At 40.8% G+C, this 19,354-nt stretch overlaps 1 protein-coding gene across 1 annotated transcript; it reads right to left on the reverse strand.

The window, feature by feature from the left end:
- Nucleotides 1–4,338: 4,338 nt before the first annotated feature.
- On the reverse strand, nucleotides 4,339–12,102 carry zgc:92242 (uncharacterized protein LOC436899 homolog). The gene is made up of 6 exons (XM_062394000.1): nucleotides 11,952–12,102; nucleotides 9,745–10,199; nucleotides 6,723–6,840; nucleotides 6,141–6,252; nucleotides 5,811–6,042; nucleotides 4,339–5,154 (listed from the first exon to the last, which is right to left on the reverse strand). The coding sequence occupies exons 2-6, from the start codon at nucleotides 9,932–9,934 to the stop codon at nucleotides 4,988–4,990; spliced, it is 819 nt and encodes a 272-aa protein (XP_062249984.1). The 5' UTR covers nucleotides 9,935–10,199; nucleotides 11,952–12,102; the 3' UTR covers nucleotides 4,339–4,987.
- Nucleotides 12,103–19,354: the final 7,252 nt, after the last annotated feature.

The following is a 19,354-nucleotide window of genomic DNA, read 5'->3' on the forward strand; positions in this document are numbered from 1 at the left end:
TCCCATTTCGAAGGATCCTTCTAATGCGGCTGACAAATGTATCCTCCCATCCCTAGATAGTAAGGCTACAGCGGTTGGATCCTTCCTGACCCAACCTAACCCAGGTTTCAAAGGAAGTCCAATGATTACATTGTCAAATGTACTTGTATCAGGCTTAAACTCAGCCCACTAGCTACAGGTACACATGTTAAAAAAAGGGTTAAGGTTAAGGGGCAATCAAACTTTCTCATCATGTCCAGCTGTAGCTCTGTTGCTAGGCAAAAGAACTAAGGGCAAGATGAACTGGTGAAGCTGATCAAGGAAATCCTCTGTAGAGCAAATCATCTGATTTCAGTTCTTCCTTTGCAGTCTACCCGGCCTAGGAAGACTGACCCATTCATGGGCGGTGTAGATCGTGTCCTCTGAAGGATGCAGCCCCTGTATTGAGACAAAGCTATAGTCAGTATAATCTTCTGGGTAAAAAAGGGAAACCAACAATTTTACTCACCAAAGTTAGTCCTGTATACTAGCCATGAGTCATCAGCTTTAGAAACCAGTTGTATATCTAGTCTCTGAAGGTCTGTTAAGTGAGGACTTGACCATGTTTCCTTTTTTAGGGACTGAACTTTAAAGGATGTGGGTGTTTCCCAGGCGAGCCTGACAGAAACATGCTTTTGGTTGCATTCTGGGAAATGTAGTGTATTTTTAGCTTGACCCACAACTAGGGACTATTGGTCACAATATTTAAGCCTTTCCTCTGAGCTGACCCACAATTCTTTAGAGTGCCATACCTAGATCCCTTTAAGTTTAGGTCGGTACATGTTGGTTAAAATCATGACAAGTAAGGTCTTGTTTTTGCGTTGGAAGAAAAAGGCTTTAATGGTGAGAATCTTTTTTTGTTGTACAGATAAGACATAAAAAGTATATTAAACCCTGTGATGTGTACAAATCTTTGAGGGTTTATCATATGTTTTATGAACTTCACAGTTTACACGATTATAATTTTGTAATGTTCAGAGGTTGAACAAAATGCTTGTTTTACAGATTTTGTGGCCAGGTATAAAAAATCCTAATATGGATTTAATTGACTTAAAACTGCTCAAAGCAGAAACGGATGTTTTACTCAACACTGAGGTTATAAATTAGAAAAGCATTGCCCTTTAGTGCAGAATCTAATAATACCACTACTGAGGTGTTATTATACAGTGTAGAGCCATTAACAAACTGTTTGATCTCCTGACTCAATATAAGTCTTCACAAGGACTTTATTCAGAAAATTGGCTAACATGGCGTTACAAAGGGAAATGGTCTTACAGAGTTTTAGAAGTTTGCTAACATACAGGCCCTCAGTCAACACATGACGGAAAATACTCCAGAGCCCCGGTTGACCCCAGACACCTTTACTAGATAGAAACATTACAAGTAAATGACTTGCACTTTAATACTGGACAGAGATGAAGAGACTCCTACAATGCTTTGCCGAGAAACCCAACACTGTCCTACTATATATAGCGGGGGCTTTTCACACTGTGTGCATGACTGCTCGTGTCAAGTCACATGATGCAAGATATATGGGTGGACAGACACAAACGCACGCACACACTTCCACTGGTACACAGAAGCGCATACACAGAGGCCGAGGGTGTGGAGGTGGTGAGGGAATGCGGAGGGGTTTATTGAGTTGACTGTGACGTGTTGCTTCCCGTGACTTAACTCCCATTTTCTCTGTCTCCCCATGCGTCTCGCCCTCTGTCTCAAGTCTAAACCACATGCTAATCAGCTTTCTGTGCTCTGTGTTTGATCTCTGACGGCCTGTTTTCTGATGGGTCCCACTGAATAGATAATCATTGTGTAAGTGATCACTATCAACAACCTCTCTGTGCTCACCAATGTCAGCGACCCCACCTACCCCGATTGAATGAAGGCTACGAACAGACGCAACTTTGTTACACGCAATAAAAAAAACTAAAAGTTAATAGAGATAAAGCCAGTCTTTCAGTTTCATTAACTTGTTTCTTTTCACACCATCAGTGGACAATAAACCCATTAAGTAAATATTAAACGCTAATACAAATGAAAGGGGAAACACAAAAAGCCAGCGTGTCAGCTGGAGTAGGGTTTAAACAAGGAAATAGTGAACAAGTAAGGGAACATGTGACCAGTTAGGTAATAACTACAGCGCAAGTATTAAACATGAAGTGCTGCCATGGTAAGACATGTTCTCATAGTTTAGTCCATCTACTTTAAGCTGCAGCAGAATATTTTTCAGAGGCACATTATTAATTGTTTTAGATCTGTACTGCAGCTCATCACTGAGAGGAAACAATGGCCATAGGGTTAAAGTGCTGACTCAAAGAGGGAATGAATGTGTTCAAATCAAAATCGGCTGACCAGAATAGAAACTGGAGCTCCTCTTTATACACAGTCACTTCAGGTTTATGACTCTGCAGGTCAGTAATCCTAAAAGAGCCAGAAAAGTGCATCTCTCTTGATGAGCCAAGTCAGTCTCCTGACCCCTGTCAGCTGACCTCAGCCAAAATGATCATGTGTCTCATTAGCTGTGGAGCAGCCTGAAGGCAAAAAGTCACCAAAACAAGTGAGACAAGGAGATGCTAACAGTGGTCTGTTGGTTTCTAAGAGTCACAAGCTTCAGAATTGATTACAAACAATTTACTGTGAAATATCAAAGATGGCGTTTGACAAAAATGTTCAAGACGCGGTCCACTTACATGGATTGCAGACCTTTCAACCAGATGCTGTTGCTTTAGTTAACAAATGGAGTTTTTAGTTGTGTTTAGATGACTTTAGCATGAACTTTTGGTCATGTGACAGTAGTAAAAAATGAGTAATGAAGGTTGTGATAACAACTTTTTTGTGTATCAATAAGATGAATCTACATTGTACATTAAATATAATAGCTTTATTAAAAAGAAGTGTACGCAGCTCTTTGAAGCTATCATTTGTATTATTAGTATTTAGTACATTGAGATACATGCTAGTCTAAATATGCTAACATGCTAAGGTTGTTGGAAAGCAAGTACAAAGAAAGCAGGTAAATCTTTTTTTAAAAATCTCTTTTGGTCTATTCTCTGCAGATGAGGTTACCTGGAAGATATCCCACAATGTTCTGTGGTTTTTGGATGTTTGGATGTCAAAAAACCACAAATCCCAACAGCTTTCTAAATGTTGATGTATATCACACTTTATCATTGCATCAACCCTATTATACCTGTGAGGCTATGGCCTGCTTTGTATTTAGTGCATTGAGCTAAATGCTACAGTAAATATGCTAATGTTGATGTATAGCAAGTATAATTGATTGACACAGAGAGCACCTTTGTTTTGGGTGTTAGCTTGCTAACAATTGGAAAATAGCATGACAATAGATTTGAGTGTAGCTTGGGCTGATGGGAATTGTTTTCCAGGTGTTTGTCATAATTTGAAGATCTGGACAAGATTTTAAGAAATCATCCTCTGTGGAAATATGAATGTCTGAATGAAATTTCATAACAATCCATGTAATAGTTAACATATATTTAAGTCAAGTGCCTGATAGGCTAACATTGAGCCAATGCTATCATTGCTACATTCCTGTGGAGGACATTTTCTTTAAAGGCTACTAGTCACTAGACTTGTGGTCTCAAAATGTTGTTACTCTTTCTTCTTTAAACTCATATTCTACAGTGGAGGAAACAGTGTCTCTCTCCAACTGCAGTGTAGGTTCATTTTGTGATTGTGATCATAGTTGTGGCTGTGACACCATTATTTCCTGTTCACCGGTTCACACAAAGAAGAAAAAAAAATCTAAGGAAGACAGTGGTGGAGAAAGAACTCAAACAATTTACTTAAGTAAAAGTACAAATAAATATTCTAAGATTTACATAAATAAAGTAAAAGCTCCACATTAAGTTTTCTTTTATTTGAGTCAGAGTAAGTTAGTATTTAAAGTATTAAAAGCAAAAGTACTTGCCGAGGGTCCTGGGTCCGTCCAGGGAGAGAGATCCCTCACAGGTGGCTCTCTAAGGTTTCTACCTTCTTTTCCCCTGTTAAAAGTTTGTTTTACTCCTGTTGAGGGCTGAGGATGCCACAGCTTGTTACAGACCTATGAGACTAATTGTGAATATGGGCTATACAATGTTATTTGATTGATTGATTGATTGATTGATTGATTGATTGATAGATAGCAGATTCTTAATAGGGAAAGGTTCAAGTTGGTACCTAAGAACAAGTCAACTGATAATTTGGCAAGGGTGTTTTTTATTTATTGCGCAATGCACTGAAAATACAACTGTTCCTAAAATTAATATCTGGTCAAAGGTGAGAGTGTTCTGAGGAATAAAGGCAGATACAGTCAAGTAATCACTTACAAAGAATTCAGACCTTTTATTTTATATATTTACAAACCCCTGCACCGACCTGAATGTACATAATGGATAAAGATGTTGCCAACATGTTAAAAAGTCGGTGGTTTTCAAACAAGTGACAAGTCCCACAGACTCCAATACAATAAAAACAATCAAATATTACAGAATAAAATAATATGATTTCATCAAGTTGCTTCCCAGTAACCTCTTATGATATTAAAATGATAAATCTTCAGTAACACTCATTTAAGAAGTGAGCCTCGGTGTGTATTTTCCCCTGTAGTCAGCAGTCCATGTGCGTGTACCTGTGGACGTCTCACACTGCCCATGCCCATCAATAACAAAAGCTATGTGAGCGTATTTGAACTCAGCAACATCAAAGCTGCTTCATTTTATCATTCAGAAAGCTTTCAAGTCATTCTCTCACTCCACCCCCCCCCCCAGACATTTCTCTGTCTGTCGGTCGGTCCTTCTGTTATAACAAAGTGGGCCTCAGTTCACTGTTCAGGTTCAAGTGAGGACCTCATGAATGTGGCCGCAGCCTGGTCCAGCAGCGTGTGGCCGCCATTATCCCTGGGCACGTTCCAGCTCTGCCGTCATGGGGTCAAGTGTTTTTCTGCAGGAGGGACGATACACCTGGAGACCTAATGGATCAGCGGTGTGCTCCTCATCTGTAGATGAGCAGGTTTGCAAGGTATAGGAGGTTTGCTGTTGGCGGGTGTTGTGCTGTGGCGATCATCTGTGAAGGCCTTCCTGAGCTGCGCTACGCGACCTTGGTTGCCGGACTGTGTCTCTTCATGACACCCAGTTCCTGAGAAGAAAAGAAGAGAAGGACGGGACGTTTTTAGTGATGATAGCCAGACTCCTTTTTAAGCTTGCATTATTTACATTAATTAATTACTTACATTTTCATCAGATTAAAGTTTTGAATTATCTTACAAAGTTTATCTCTCCAAATTTGTGATAAATGGTTTCTATCAAAGAATAAATGAAAGCAGGTAGAACGATGAATGAATGTTTGAGATTTAGCAAAAAGCATCTGTGCATATTGGATAAATAAAAGGGATTATTGTGTATGAAAAATAAATATGATACTCATGGTATGTATACTATTTAATAACTTATTTAAATTTTACAATTTCGTATTTGGTAGTAAATGTAAATGTAAATGTTTGTAATGAATCATTATCCCAGTTTTTAAGTTATATCTACAAATATTCTATGCATGTGTTCTTGTACTTATCCTATGGCACTACAGTTTATCTTATCTTACCTTATCTTAACCTTTCTTTAAAAAAATATTGTGTTTCTATTACAGGACTAATAGTAATGGTGTGTGATAGTGTTTCTACTTTTACATGTTCTGCATGGATTAGAATCAGTGAATGATTAACATGGACTCTTACATTTTAACACAAAAACACACACGTCAGGGTTCTCTCCACCTCTCCTCTCTTGTTTTCTCACCTCTGTCTTGTGGGTCGGCTCTCTCTGTGTCTGACAGCCCGGCTTTGAGCGGCGGCAGGTTGCCATGGTGACTCACATAGGGCCTGTAGAGAGGATAGCAGTCGCTGGGATTGTCTGAGCTGCTGCCTGATTCACTGTCGCTGTCCTCCGCAGGGTCCTTCAGGTCGTCATCTGCGCTGCAGGATTCCACGTCCTCCTCAGACGAGTGCTCGTTCGGTGAAGCTGGGTAATCCTGCATGTAAGAGGGGACATACTTTGACAGTGAGACGCTGTTAGGCTGGTCATTTTACCTTCCAAACTTCAAAGCAACATACAAATACATTAACTCACGCTAACATCTGCGAGGGGCAGCTGGGTTTCTTCCTTAAAGCCGAGCTCTCGGGCCTCTCTTCCTGACAGCAAGTCCACTGTCTGGATGCCATTCATATTATCGCTGTAGAGTCTGGAAGGCAAAGAGATCCATTTTTAGTCCCACACACGGCTGTCCCAACATATGAATCAATCCCCCAGTTCCTCATTTGGGAATAACTTCTGTAATCAAATTGGGACGAGGAGACGGGAGCTGACGGAAACTCTTAAGTTCACTGTTTATCTTATCACAGTTAACTGTTATATAACCTATTAAACACATGGAAGATTTGATGTCAGTCCATCACTTTGTTAAAAATTTAAATGTCCTTGTATTTCCGGTTAGAAATATAGCAAGCATGGAAAACACAGCGGAGGGGATTTGTTGAGTTGTTGGTGATCAAAGTCTACTGGAAAACTATGATCATATATGATCATATAATGGCTCAGTTGATATTAAAAAAAATAAAATTAAAATGAATAAATTAAAATTATTTTTTATACCTCCTTATCCTATTCGAGTCAGTAAATAAAAGGGACATATCCTTAGACTGTGGTTTCTACCTGTTGTTCCTGAGGCTCTGGAGCAGTTTGGAGGACCTGAACTCGTCCACTTCTCCGATTACAATGACGCTCACATCTCCGTCCCGTCCGAGCAGCCATTGCACATGTTTACTGGAAGCTGGAGAGAGAAAAAAAAAGAAAGGAAAGACACACAATGGGTGAGGCTCGCAGGTGATACGGTGTACTTTCACCACAGAGGTCCTGTTTACACCCGCATTAACATACGTGATCTGATCACAAGTGGAGAACAGCTCCAGGTGTTAACTGACAGTTAACACCTGGAGCAGGAATTAGAGAGCGTGTGTCCACATGTGTCTCCAGTGACCATGACCGATCAGGTTTCCCTTCCCCTAAATAAACACATACATCATTTCTGAAAGCAATGTGTTTGAAACAGGTCCTGTGTGAGTTCACGTCTGTAGTCACACAAGTAGATTCCTCCACTTGTGATCAGATCACCTGCGAGACATGTAAATGTCAGTTACTAACAGCGCCAGCGTATCAGAGGCTGTCAAATACGCTGTTATTCCGACTTTTGCCCAGAAGGTGGTGCTATCCTATAAGTAAAGAGCTTGGGAGTCCTCACACAGGGGCAGTGGACTTTGTCCTCTATTACTGTTTCTACAGATCTATAATCCATTTTCCATCCTAAATAAACTGTGTCACAATTGAACATTATTCATGGAAGATATACAGATAAAGCTTGTCAAAGGTGAAAGGTGACAAACAAAGGCAGTCACCAGCTTCCAGTCAGTGAGCAGCCACCTTTGTCAGCTTCAGAGGAATTCTCTGTGATGTTTGAATTGTAAACAGCCCGCATGTTGCTAATGCTAATATTTAGCTTTCATATATTGACTTAACTCAGGAAAAACATATTTAATTATTGTATAATCTATTATTTCCACATTCCTATTCATCAATTAGAAATATCCAATATCCTCTGAGGTTTCAGGGGTATCTGGAGCCAATCAAAGCTGAGATGTCAATTTAGAGTCTCTGATTAATCTAATCTGACTGTGTTTGTACTTTGGGAGGAAGCTGCAGTACTCACACAGACACAATCCTAACAATTGCACCACAATGCTGCCCGTTTTCAAATGTACGATCAATCAGTTGAAGCAAGAATTCCAGCAACGTATCTCTTTGGTTAGCTAACCTTCATGACGTCTCACACACAAATAAAACCCGAACACACTTTGTTCCATGACATCTCAATTCCAGATGTGTGACGACAGGTGTTTTCCATGACAGATACTCCACCTGATAAGGAGGAAACTCATCCCGTGACATCACTGATAAGGCGTGTGCCGTTAAGTTTTTACAATTCCAATCTTTTGAGATCAGTGATGCCGAAGCAGCTTTTTTTCGGCCCCCTGTGGTTCAGTGTAGATTTATCCTTTGAAAGACACAATAGGCCTAATGAGCAGATACTGTGGCTGTCGACAGACATAATCAGCTCCTCGCTGGGACCCGAGGCAGCTGTGTTTCCATTCATATGTCGCAGAATGACACACATCGTCTGATGTCACCTGACCAAAGAACATTTCTGACATACGTTATGTATGCAACACACCTTTATGCTGCCTCACTGAGCTGTAACTATGATAACAAGCCACTTGGACTATTTCCATCGCAGAACTGAGATGTCTTTATTTATTCCCACCCCACCCACAAATTACCCACATTCTGCAAATCTCTATTCTCATGCCATGGCTTGTGTAGTTGTGTGTGAGATTGTCTGTCTGCTCATGTAATGACTGCCTCTCCTGACGGCAGCACAAAGAATGTAAAGACGCCAAACTGGACTGTATGTTGTGCAACATGAACACACACTCGGCCGCCTCTCAGGTGACATAGCAGAGATTGGGTAAACAAAGACGGTAACTTAACATGTGGTTTAAAGTGGGGCGGGGCCTGAACAATGATTCGACGGGCTGTGATCGAAGCTGTCTATCACACACACACACAATTACTCAAACACAATCACAAAGTATTACCCAAACACACACACTGTCTTTGTGCGGGGGAGCCAGTGGAGTTGATAGGGGCTTGTGAGTCAGGTAAACACTGTTAATGGAGCGAGGCTGGATGAAATGACTGAGAGCACTGGGAGACGTGGGTTAGTGACACTGCACCATAAATGTTTGGCTGTGATCTAAACACATTAATGAGATTGGTAACCCGAGAGGGTGTTAACCACACAGCTTGTGTGTCTATGTTTCATGACTCATACATGTGCACTCAGATTTCTGGAAGACATTAATTGCTTGTAAGAAGGCTTGCCACTGACAGACTTTATGAGATTAAGACACTTAAGTTAAGTGATTATTTATAGTTACAGAGTAAAGAACAGGGCCGTAGCCCGGATTTTTACAAATGCTGAGGATGTAAATCAAAAATCCCCCTGGTGCCACCACCACAGAAATGTCTCATAAACTCTGATTAAAATGTTATAATCCATTATATTCTGTAATATTCCTTCTGTTTAAATGGTAAATGAAGAGTATTTATATAGCGAATATAGTGTCATTGACTACTTGATAATTGCTTTTGATAAAATTCATACAGCACTTCTATTTGCAATGCATTTTCTCTCACACATCATTCACACACGGCCGTCAGAGGTTAGTTCAGGTTTAGTGTCTTTCCCAAGCACAATTTAAAATGTAGAGTTTCTGGGGATCGAATCAGCCAGCATTCAGAATAACAAAATGACCTTTAATTATTAAATCTCAAATAATTATCTACTCAAGAGATATAACTTGTAAGGGCTGTGGTTGTTATGTAATGCAATGCTGTTTTTTATATATATGTGGTCAAAATTGTGTAGGCTATGTATTTTTTCCTTTTATGGATGTGTACATATATGTGTTTGTACAACCTCGGTCAAACCTTTTTTCCCCTGAAACGGTTTGCCAGTCAGTGTTTTCATGGTTTGCTTTACTGGAGATCTTAATCATACTCTGGTGTTATTGATTGAGAGGTCATACCAGTATAACCAGTTCAAAAAAAGCCACTCTACCTTTCTTTGGCCTGCTGTTGTTGCTGCCTCCTCTTTCTCTCTCCTCCCTCTCCTCCTTCTCCACCTGCGCTCTCCAGCGGCGCACCTGCTCCTCTCTCATCTTCAGGAACAGGATCCTCTTCTGCTCCTCATTGAGGGCCTCCAGCACCTCCGGCTCCACCCACATATCCTCAAGGATTTTAGCCAGCATCTTGCCTCTTTCTCCTCTCAGCTAACAGACACAGCCGTCTGTTCCTCCGTCCAGTGGGTTGTGTTTCAGCAGGGGGATGCAGTCGCTCCTCTCCTTCCCCTCCTTCCTGGAGTCAGGTTCCTCTTTTCTTTGAGGGATGTGGGATCGGGTACGGTCTTACTGCTGGAGGTCACTGTTGGTGCCTTTTGTTAAGTGACCTTTCTCTGTGCAGCAGGAGTGTGTTGGGCGCTCTGGAGGTGAAGGTGCAGCACGTCTGGTGTTGGAACTGTGTGAGAAAGAGAGAGAGAGAGAGATTATATCTACTGTTTTGTTTAGTTTACCTCCATTCAATCCTGTTCTGGCTGCTGGAACACAACAGGCCCTAAGCAAATAAGACAAAAATACAATACAGTAATGTGTGTTTGTCTGTAAGCATGCAGTGTTTACTCTGCATACAGTAGGCAGTGGGAATGCTGATGTGCTTTCAAACACTGAAATACAAACAGGTAGGTTCAGTTTGTCAACACACACAGGGTGGGGTGTTAATGACTATATGCTATCTGGGTGCAACAGACAGGCAAAGAGCTACAGAGGGCTGTAGTTCAGCGCTTCTCAGACAGACACACACACACACGAACACCCAAACCTATTAACACCCACTGTGACTCCTTATCAACACACGTGACACTGATAGCCATAGACTGCCTGCCCTGGTACAGTTCACCTCAGCCAGGAACTCCTGCAGTGCAGAGAAAATATCGTCTGTAAACACACTCTACAAAAGCAGTCGCCGCCTTGCACACACTGAGGGAAGATTTGAAACAGTGAGCTGCTGAGTGAGAGCCAATGGGGTGCGAGTCTGTGATAACGGTTCACCAATCCCCGCCCGAAGCTGATCTAATATTCCAGTAAATTAGCAGACGGTGCCAGGAGGTGATTTATCAATGGTGAACTTTTCTGTTCATATTTAAGGTGTGACCATGTGTATCAAAGATGAACAGGATAATTATACTAAGCAGCTGATGTTGGACTGAATGAAAATGTATTAAAAATATCAAATATAAGGTGCAAAATCTCTTGAAGGATGAAGGATACTTATAATGAATTGTGAGCTCATATATTATATAAATGTAACAAAATAAAAAGTCACAGCCACCAGATTCTGACTTCATGGTTTCTAACCTTCCTCTGGTGAAAAAACTAAACAAAGGCTGAGCTTGCTGTAGATGACATCTTTTAATTTTTAAGTGCACACAGAGCATGTTGTTAGTCGGAGAACAAGTATGTATTCATTCATCGACTGGGCAACACCTCCTCAGACCGGTTTCTATTGTCATCAGATTGAGCAGGAAGTGTTTACTCATTATGCAGGAGCTGTAGGAGTCTGTGATTGAGAGCAATACAAACAGACCAGAGATGACAGGGAGATCTGCGAGTAAACGACCAACTCCGAGTCAAACTGTTCAAAGTTTCCGTACAAGAGGAGTCTTCCCCCTGAATTACAGCGCCTGTTATCAACTTTACACATGTGAACTTGGGCTCAGCAGCACAAAGGAAACAATTCAAATCAAGACGTGAACACAGCACAGGCATCACAGACAATAACAACCCGCACAGGAACTGCAGTAAATCAACATCACACAAGGGCAAAAATTTACATATAGCAGATAAACATACATCTCTCCCTCACACACAGACCCATAGACACACACACACACACTCACACAAATATAAAGGCAAAGTATCCAGCTCTGGCTCTGCGCCAACATGCAAATAAGACTGGGATTTGTCTCTGCCTTCGCTCACATGCAGAGAAGAGAGAGAAAGGGAGCGAGAGCAGGGAGAAGGTATGTGCATGGCATACTGAGAGAAAAGTTTCAAAAGTCTTTCAGTCTGAGAAAACACTGGTCATTTCACTGCGGCGAGCAGAGAGTGAGGGATAAATGAGCGCAGACAAGCCCTGAAGAATGGTAATTCATGCAAAGGACAAAAAGAAAGAGAGAAAGGAAGGAGGCAGAGGAGGGAAGAGTGGACTTACTCAGTGGGTGCCAGCCGGTAGCATCTCCCTGCACTGCTCTGGATATCCAGCTCTTGTGAAGAAGTGTGTGACGTGAGTGTGTGTCTTTGTGTGTGTGTGGGGGGGGGGTCAGGTCAGTCGTCAGCAGCGGTGGTATGCAGCCACTGCTCTGCTCTGTCGCATTTGTACTGAATGGGAGTGGGAAGGACTGACATCACTGCCCGGATTTTTTTCTCTCCACCTTCCTCCTTCCTCCTCCCTCTCTCCTTTTCTTTATTTCTTGTACTTACATTCCTATAACACAACAAAGAAGTGAAATAACAAACACTCTACAACGCACATATGTATAAACACAGTCTATCAACTACTAAAAATATTGTATAGCTTAATTTTTCACATTTGTGTGTGTGTATGTGTGTCCTCAGGTAAAACTCAATCTCCCAGCTCTGGGTTTAGTTATGGGTAAGATATGATTCGTGGCTAAGTCAAGGTTAGCAGTAGGCATGAATTGGTCATGGTTAAAGTTTGGGATAAGATTTGACCTCAATGCTACAAGCCTCCCTCAGGCATGAGTGAAACAAAAATAGGATCAGCATGTCCCTGTCAGGGGTCGGGGAGCCAGGGCATGAGAAGTGGGCTATACTGGAACGAGACATTCACAGACTAGGGTGGAAAACAAGGAATTGATGGAGTGCTACTGCACAACCTACCATAGTGAGAGAGGATATATGCAGCGGGTGTGGGACCTATGGATACTTACCCAACATTTTAACTAACAAATTAACAGCTACTCACTCTCAGGTTTCTGTCTGCAGACACAAGCTGCGATCTGCTCCCTTGTTACATGTAGCCACAGTCAAGGACACACGGAGCGACACCTCCCCTGACAGGAGGTGTAACTTTTCCATATGCCGCAATGGGAGCGATTTCAGACGTTTTAATTTGATCTGGCTGACAGTCTCTGCGTCGCTTTGTTTACCCCCCCCCCCCTTCTCCATTCCTTATCTTCCTCTAGGAAGTCCTGCTGGCTTTGCATGAACCCATTAATCACAGCACCACATGGGAGATGGAATGTGGATATTTATTTATGGGGACTTTTCCGTCAACAGGTTGTTGACCCGCTTACCGTTCCAGCAGTCATTGTTGTGCGCTTGCTGCGCCTCATGGAGTCGGATGAGATAAATCCAGTTGGATGGGTTAGTGCCAGTAATGTGCATCTGAGTAATTATGGTAAATTATATCACACGTGTCTCAAAACACGTTCAACCATGACTCACCGGTTTCCTGACTTCACTGACCCATGAGAGCTGTGTGGGTGTGTCCTGCAGGGAGTGTTTACGGTAAATTAAATCTGGCTGTCATTATTCACTACTCGTCCTTCTCTTATGGTCTTCGTTAATTCTAGTTGTATTAAGTTAATAACTGCATAATAAAAACAAGTAAAGTACCAAGCGACACTGTGGACCTTGTGATGAACCGACACTAACACTAGCAGGATAAAATGAATTACAAGACATAATTCAAAAGCACAAGTAGGAAAGAGATTCAGGCTTTATTTTACATTAGTTTAGTAATTGAGTAATATATTGATGCTTTTACAATAACCTTATAACCTTGATGTCACACCCATTAGCTGATTCCTTTGACTTGAAAGAAAGTAGCATTTCATATCTGAAGGTGTATTTTGAATCATTCATAATTGAAAACATTGTCATAGTTATAAATATATCGCTGCCTTTAAATGGAATCATGCTAACAGTGTGTAAGAGAACAGTCCATGTGAATACCACCCTTAAATATTCTGAAAGCTCTGAGTTCCTTCCCCTGAGCGTTGATTGTCATTTTTCCTGAAGTTTTCAGAAACAATGGAGGCCATGGACGTTCATCTCAGTCGATATATACAATAATGTTAGTGGTACAGAGTTTTTATTCAAATTGTGTAATTAATGATGCCAGAGTGCATGACTGCAAAAAGGGTTCTAAAAAAAGGTTCAATCAGTTTAAGGTTAGTAACAGTTTCATCACTTTCAGATGAAATTACCCTGAACTTCCACTTACGCAAAATGAAACCACAGCCGTCATCAGATGTGTTTTTCCCCCAAAACCAGTGTTACAGTGATACCAGACACTGGTGTGTTTGTCTCTCTGTTTGTCACTGCAGGTATCAGGGCTGAAAGCTCAAGGTCTGCACACAAACCCACACACTAATACACACTATACAACTAAGATGAATCATCATTTCAATCAGCCTTAAGGTAAAGGTTTACTTCTTACCTCAAATTTGAACCTGTAGTTAATATCCACGTCACTAGACCTAGCTCTTTATCTATAACCACAGGTTAAACCCTCCCCTTGATCTACAGTAAGATAAGTCAAAGTGACAACATTAATTATAGTTTTCACTTACTCTTTCCCTTATCGGTATATTTACCTGTTGATATTTGATCTTTGAAGAAGATAAAGTAAATATACAAACAGAAGTAAACACAAACTCCCCCCTCTTAACCTCTGGGGTCAAAACAAGGCATTGATCTGTGAACAGGATGCTCAGCTATCTGAGTATTTCTATTCTATTTTATCATGTGTGCACATACACAAGGAGAGGCGGTGGTCTAGTGGCAGAAACTTGGACTATGGGCAGAGAAGGTCTCTGGTTCGTCTCTGGTTCGACTCCACGGAGAGACAACAAAAGACGAACCTGGATTGATCTGCCCAAAAATCTAAGAGGATTCTCCCTACCCTGTCTAGTGCCCCTGAGCAAGGCACCTTACTCCCCCAAAATCTGTTCCCCGGGCGCCCTACATGGTCGCTCACTGCTCTGTGTGTCCTGAACCAGATGGGTCAAAAGCAGAGGTTAAATTCCCCTACCTGCATGCCTGTGCATGTCTGTGCATGTGTTTGGGATAAATAAATCTTAATCTTAATACTGAATGTTGTCAGAGCTTCTAAATTCTTCCCGTCAGCCTGAAAAAACACCTTCTAAAGGCCCCAGGTGCTTTTAACAGCAATGATTCATTAGAGGAAAGTATTTTTTCCTGTTACTGAAAACATCATTAATTCTCTTCACGTTCTTACCTTTAAATCTGGTTTGAAGGACACACCTTGGGAAAGTCCCGGCTGCTGTCAACACGTTATGTCGTCATCCGCATCAGCGTTGAGAGAATGTGCTCACGTTCAAATGGTATTATGCTTGAGGGGCGCCCTCTGCTGGAGAAAGATAAACAGTAACTCAGAAACAAAAGGGTCTCGCCTGATTTCATCAAACAAGTGATTAAACATTGCCACATAAATATATTTGTAGTCATAGTATATAAATAAGTTTGAATTCATTGTTTATCAGAAGTTAAAACGCGATTGAAATGTGTTATTTGTGTATATTTTTACCCCTTTACATTAATTACAATGTTACAACAATGTAATAAAGATAAAATACATCAAATAAATAGCTTTTAAAAAGAATATAGGTGTTCACATATATCCATTGACCCAGTAGACATTTGTTTGTAAAGTTCTGTGTAATAATGTTGTATATGTATGTATCTAATTGTTACATGTGCTATTCATTGTATCTTGCTGCTTGTGAAATCGAATGGTTTTACTTCAAGTTGTTTCTGAGTCAATAAAAGACAACAAATGTAGATTGAAAGAGGATTAAAATGAATTTTCTGGAATGTTCATTTGAGTTTCTTTAAATGCTTCCTTAATTTTATTCATGTAAGCCATTAAGATCTTTAAATTCAGACCCCCCAGAGGCCCCACATATCACTGTGGTACTTTGAGCAAATAATACAATTTGATATAAACTGAAATGGTAAGGGACTGAAGGTTGCTCTGTGACTTTTATCCTGTGTTGAGATGATTTTGCAGGGACTCTGTGTCCACTTTTAATACATACGAATTATATTAATTGAATTAAAAGATCAAAATGTATTATCAAGGATCTGTCTGACTATCTTTCTAAAATACTTCATCTTGCACTTTCCACCTTTTGCTCTGCTGTGCAATATGTATTATAAAGCCTCTCTCTATTTTTGTATTGGTTTAACTGCATTTTTTTTAAATATTATGCTTCCATGCTGCATATTCCTATATTATAAAAATAACCAACTTATTTGATTTACATTTTTCCCTTTGGGGGACACAGTTTGGTGTTGGTGTGTGAGGGGGTTTCACTTTAAGTTCATTGATCCCCATTAGCCACTGTGTTGTAACAGCGGCTACTCTTCCTGGTGTCCTGGGCTCTGGAGTCTGCAGTGTGTTGCCCAAGCCCTGCTCAAATGTCAACACATGCCATGACCTTTGACCTCTAATAATCGAACATGCAGGACAGAACGAGTGAGGACACACCATGGAGTCTCTGCTGAGACTTAATCTGCATAATCTATCTGATATCTTATTCCAGTACCAACATTTACTTATTTTACATTTTCATTTGCAAATATAAAGACAAATAATTGCAATATGTCACAAATAACATCAGCAGCACAGCCGAGGATGACAGTTTCTTAACCTCAACATTATATTTTCCATCATGCTTTTGTGGCCCTGATTCAGCAACTTGGGCAGGCAATTTTTCAGTGGTCAAATTATTGGTATTCTCCCCCATGTTCGTTCCTCGACCGCCCCCCCGTTTAATGCATGGAGCCCACCACCATGGAGCCTGCTCTGGGAAGAGAATGTACATTAGCATGGCTTCACATAAGCAGACAACAAAGAAGAATGTCTGTAAAGTTCCCAAACTAATTTACCTAGTACCAACTGTGGGAGACTGGTGTACCACGACACCATGTGTTGACCTATTTGCATAGTTTTCATTGAGTTGACTCAACATCCCATGTTGTCATGTTCACTTTCCATTGAGCTCTGTTTTTGTCTGTATCATATCCTGGGGGAAATGGATTGGTTGTTATGCTGCTAAATACTCATCAACAGCTGCAGGAGCTGCTCATATTTTTGTTTTGGGTTGTGAGCAGTGGATCTATCAGTGTTTTTTCTCAAAAAACAGTGATCTGCTTTGCCCAAAGCCTGATTGTTAGCATTGTTAGCTGTGCCCACCACAATCATGATGTTCACCTGTGTGTAGCTTAAGCTTCACAGATGTAGAACTTACAACAATGTGTAGGTGATGTCGTTTCAAGTCGAATTTGAATGTCAGGCCTTACAGACACTTGCATTACACCTCACATGTCTCAGGGAAAGAAAACGATTTTAAGCAAATTGGAGTGACATATGTGTTCACAATGTTATGTTTGCTTGGATTACATTATAACTTGTATAGTGTATAACTTGGATCGGCATGAGGGAGATATGATAATTTAGCCCATTGTGCAGGAACTCTCAACTGCCTCGTGATTAAAGGGAAAGTTAGTCTTCCTTATTTTATATTACTTCCATATTTACAACTTAGCATAGAGGGGCAGAGTGTGCCACTGTTGCTCTGGTGACCAGACTTGTCTGTTAACCTGGCTGCCCGCACAAACACACACACACACACACGCACCTACGCACGCACGCACACACACACACACACACACACACACACACACACACACCCTCACGCACACACAAACAGAGTGTCTGTGGCACACATGGCATTTTCTGGCACCATGTTGGCATAGATGCCACTGTTTTCCTTGCTTGTCTGTCTGGCTGTCCTTTTCTCTCACACTCTCACACACACGTGTTAACACATATAAACACAGCTTTAGTTTCTCGGTATATATATATATAAATATAGATTATATACGTGGTACATATTAATTTCTCATTTCACTTAAGAAATTCCATGCAATGTGGTGGCAATCAATTCTTCATCTGCTGTTTAATTTTAGGATAGACACACACACACACACACACACACACACACACACACACAGAGGCACACATACACTTACACACACAGTATCTTTCTGTTTGGTCTTTTTTTCAGCTCAGTGTTAAGGACAAGTGGTCACAGGTGGAAGTGACTGATGCTCGTATGAAAACCCTCCCCCACTCCATTCTGTTTGCCTGTGTCACATGAAGAGATGTGTGTCATCGTAAACTGCTTTTTCATGCCTGTGGATACAATGACCCAGATGAGCGCAACACACAGACACACACAGACACAGATACACACACACACACACACACACACACACACATACACACTGTTGCGTTCCCCTCCTCTTCAGCAGTACTGAATGCTGATGAGGTCATCAGGGGGATCACAGGAGTCTAGCACAAAGCTGTGCAGCTAAATAATGATGTCCACACGAAGGCTGGAGTGATGATTCTTTTTTTCTTTTAGTTTTTTCATGAAGCTGAAACCAGGGAACGATACGTGTTGTGGATCAAGGTTGTTGTGTTACTGATGATGCCCCAGTGCTAAAATGTGTCTTGCTGCGCTCAGTTTCCCAGAAGTACCAAATAACACTCATTTGTTTTTCATGGTGAAAACATTTATCTCCCATGAACAACACTGACTTAAAGCTTGGAGGTGATAAGCTTAGGGCCAAATCAAAATTCATTTCTTTGTTTCGTTGTTTATATGTGATCTGTGAAGCAAATGGAAAACAATGCTATTTCCATAGAGAAAATGAATGTATGTTCATTTGGTTGCAACTATAATATCATTATGGTATTGCTTTGGGGCGTCATTCTAACGGTATACACTCAGAGATGAAGACTTCTGCTTCTGTTACACTGTCTATTGTTTAATGCAGTCTCAACTTCCTGTAATTGGTGGAACTATCAAAGAAAATGTCACGCTGCAAATGATCTGATCCATGGGTCAGTTTGACCTGGATCAGCTCTTTTGGTCTGACTCATTTTTAGTCCGTTGGTTCAAACCATCGTCAAAGGCTCCTCTCACACCTGGTGTTTTGGTTCAGACTAAACTGTGAGGTCAGAGAAGTTCAAACAAAATAGGTTATATATGTGAAAGTGCCCTCATCTAGAAGCATGGGGAAACAGCTAAACAAGCTATATGCCCAAATTATTATATTACTAAATAAAATGTATTGTGTTTACATAATGTATAAATAAATACAACTGTAAAAATGACAGAACATCACGACTGACAACTGACCCTCATTACGCCTCCAGCTAGAGAGAGGGGAGTGGATGTTTCTGATCACTAACTTTTCCTGCAGCTCTGTCAGGAAATACGTGATTCTTTAGCTGCTACATGTGCCGCTGAGTTCACCAGCTATTTCTAACTTTTTCTGAAGCATGCAGCTGAAAGAGGATTTACAGCATATAAACATTTGATTGTATTATGTTTTAGATGACCTACAGACCAGATAATTTTCTCCCATCCATCCTAATTCCTCTACAATATGCTAAATATTGCACTTACTACACAAAATATTATTAAAGAATACAAGTTTGCTTTCTTCAAACATTGCAGCAGTAAAGGTCTCTTAGCATCCCTGCAAAACAGT

This window comes from Platichthys flesus, chromosome 8, assembly GCF_949316205.1.
Source record: "Platichthys flesus chromosome 8, fPlaFle2.1, whole genome shotgun sequence".
NCBI lineage: Eukaryota > Metazoa > Chordata > Actinopteri > Pleuronectiformes > Pleuronectidae > Platichthys > Platichthys flesus.

Excerpts from the sequence above, each read along its gene's own strand:
- zgc:92242 (XM_062394000.1), bottom strand. The coding sequence starts at position 9,934 with ATGCTGGCTAAAATCCTTGAGGATATGTGGGTGGAGCCGGAGGTGCTG. Across the intron at positions 6,841-9,744 it reads CAACAGCAGGCCAAAGAAAG|CTTCCAGTAAACATGTGCAA; the intron begins GTAGAGTGGCTT and ends TTCTCTCTCCAG. Across the intron at positions 5,155-5,810 it reads AGCCGACCCACAAGACAGAG|GAACTGGGTGTCATGAAGAG; the intron begins GTGAGAAAACAA and ends TTTTCTTCTCAG.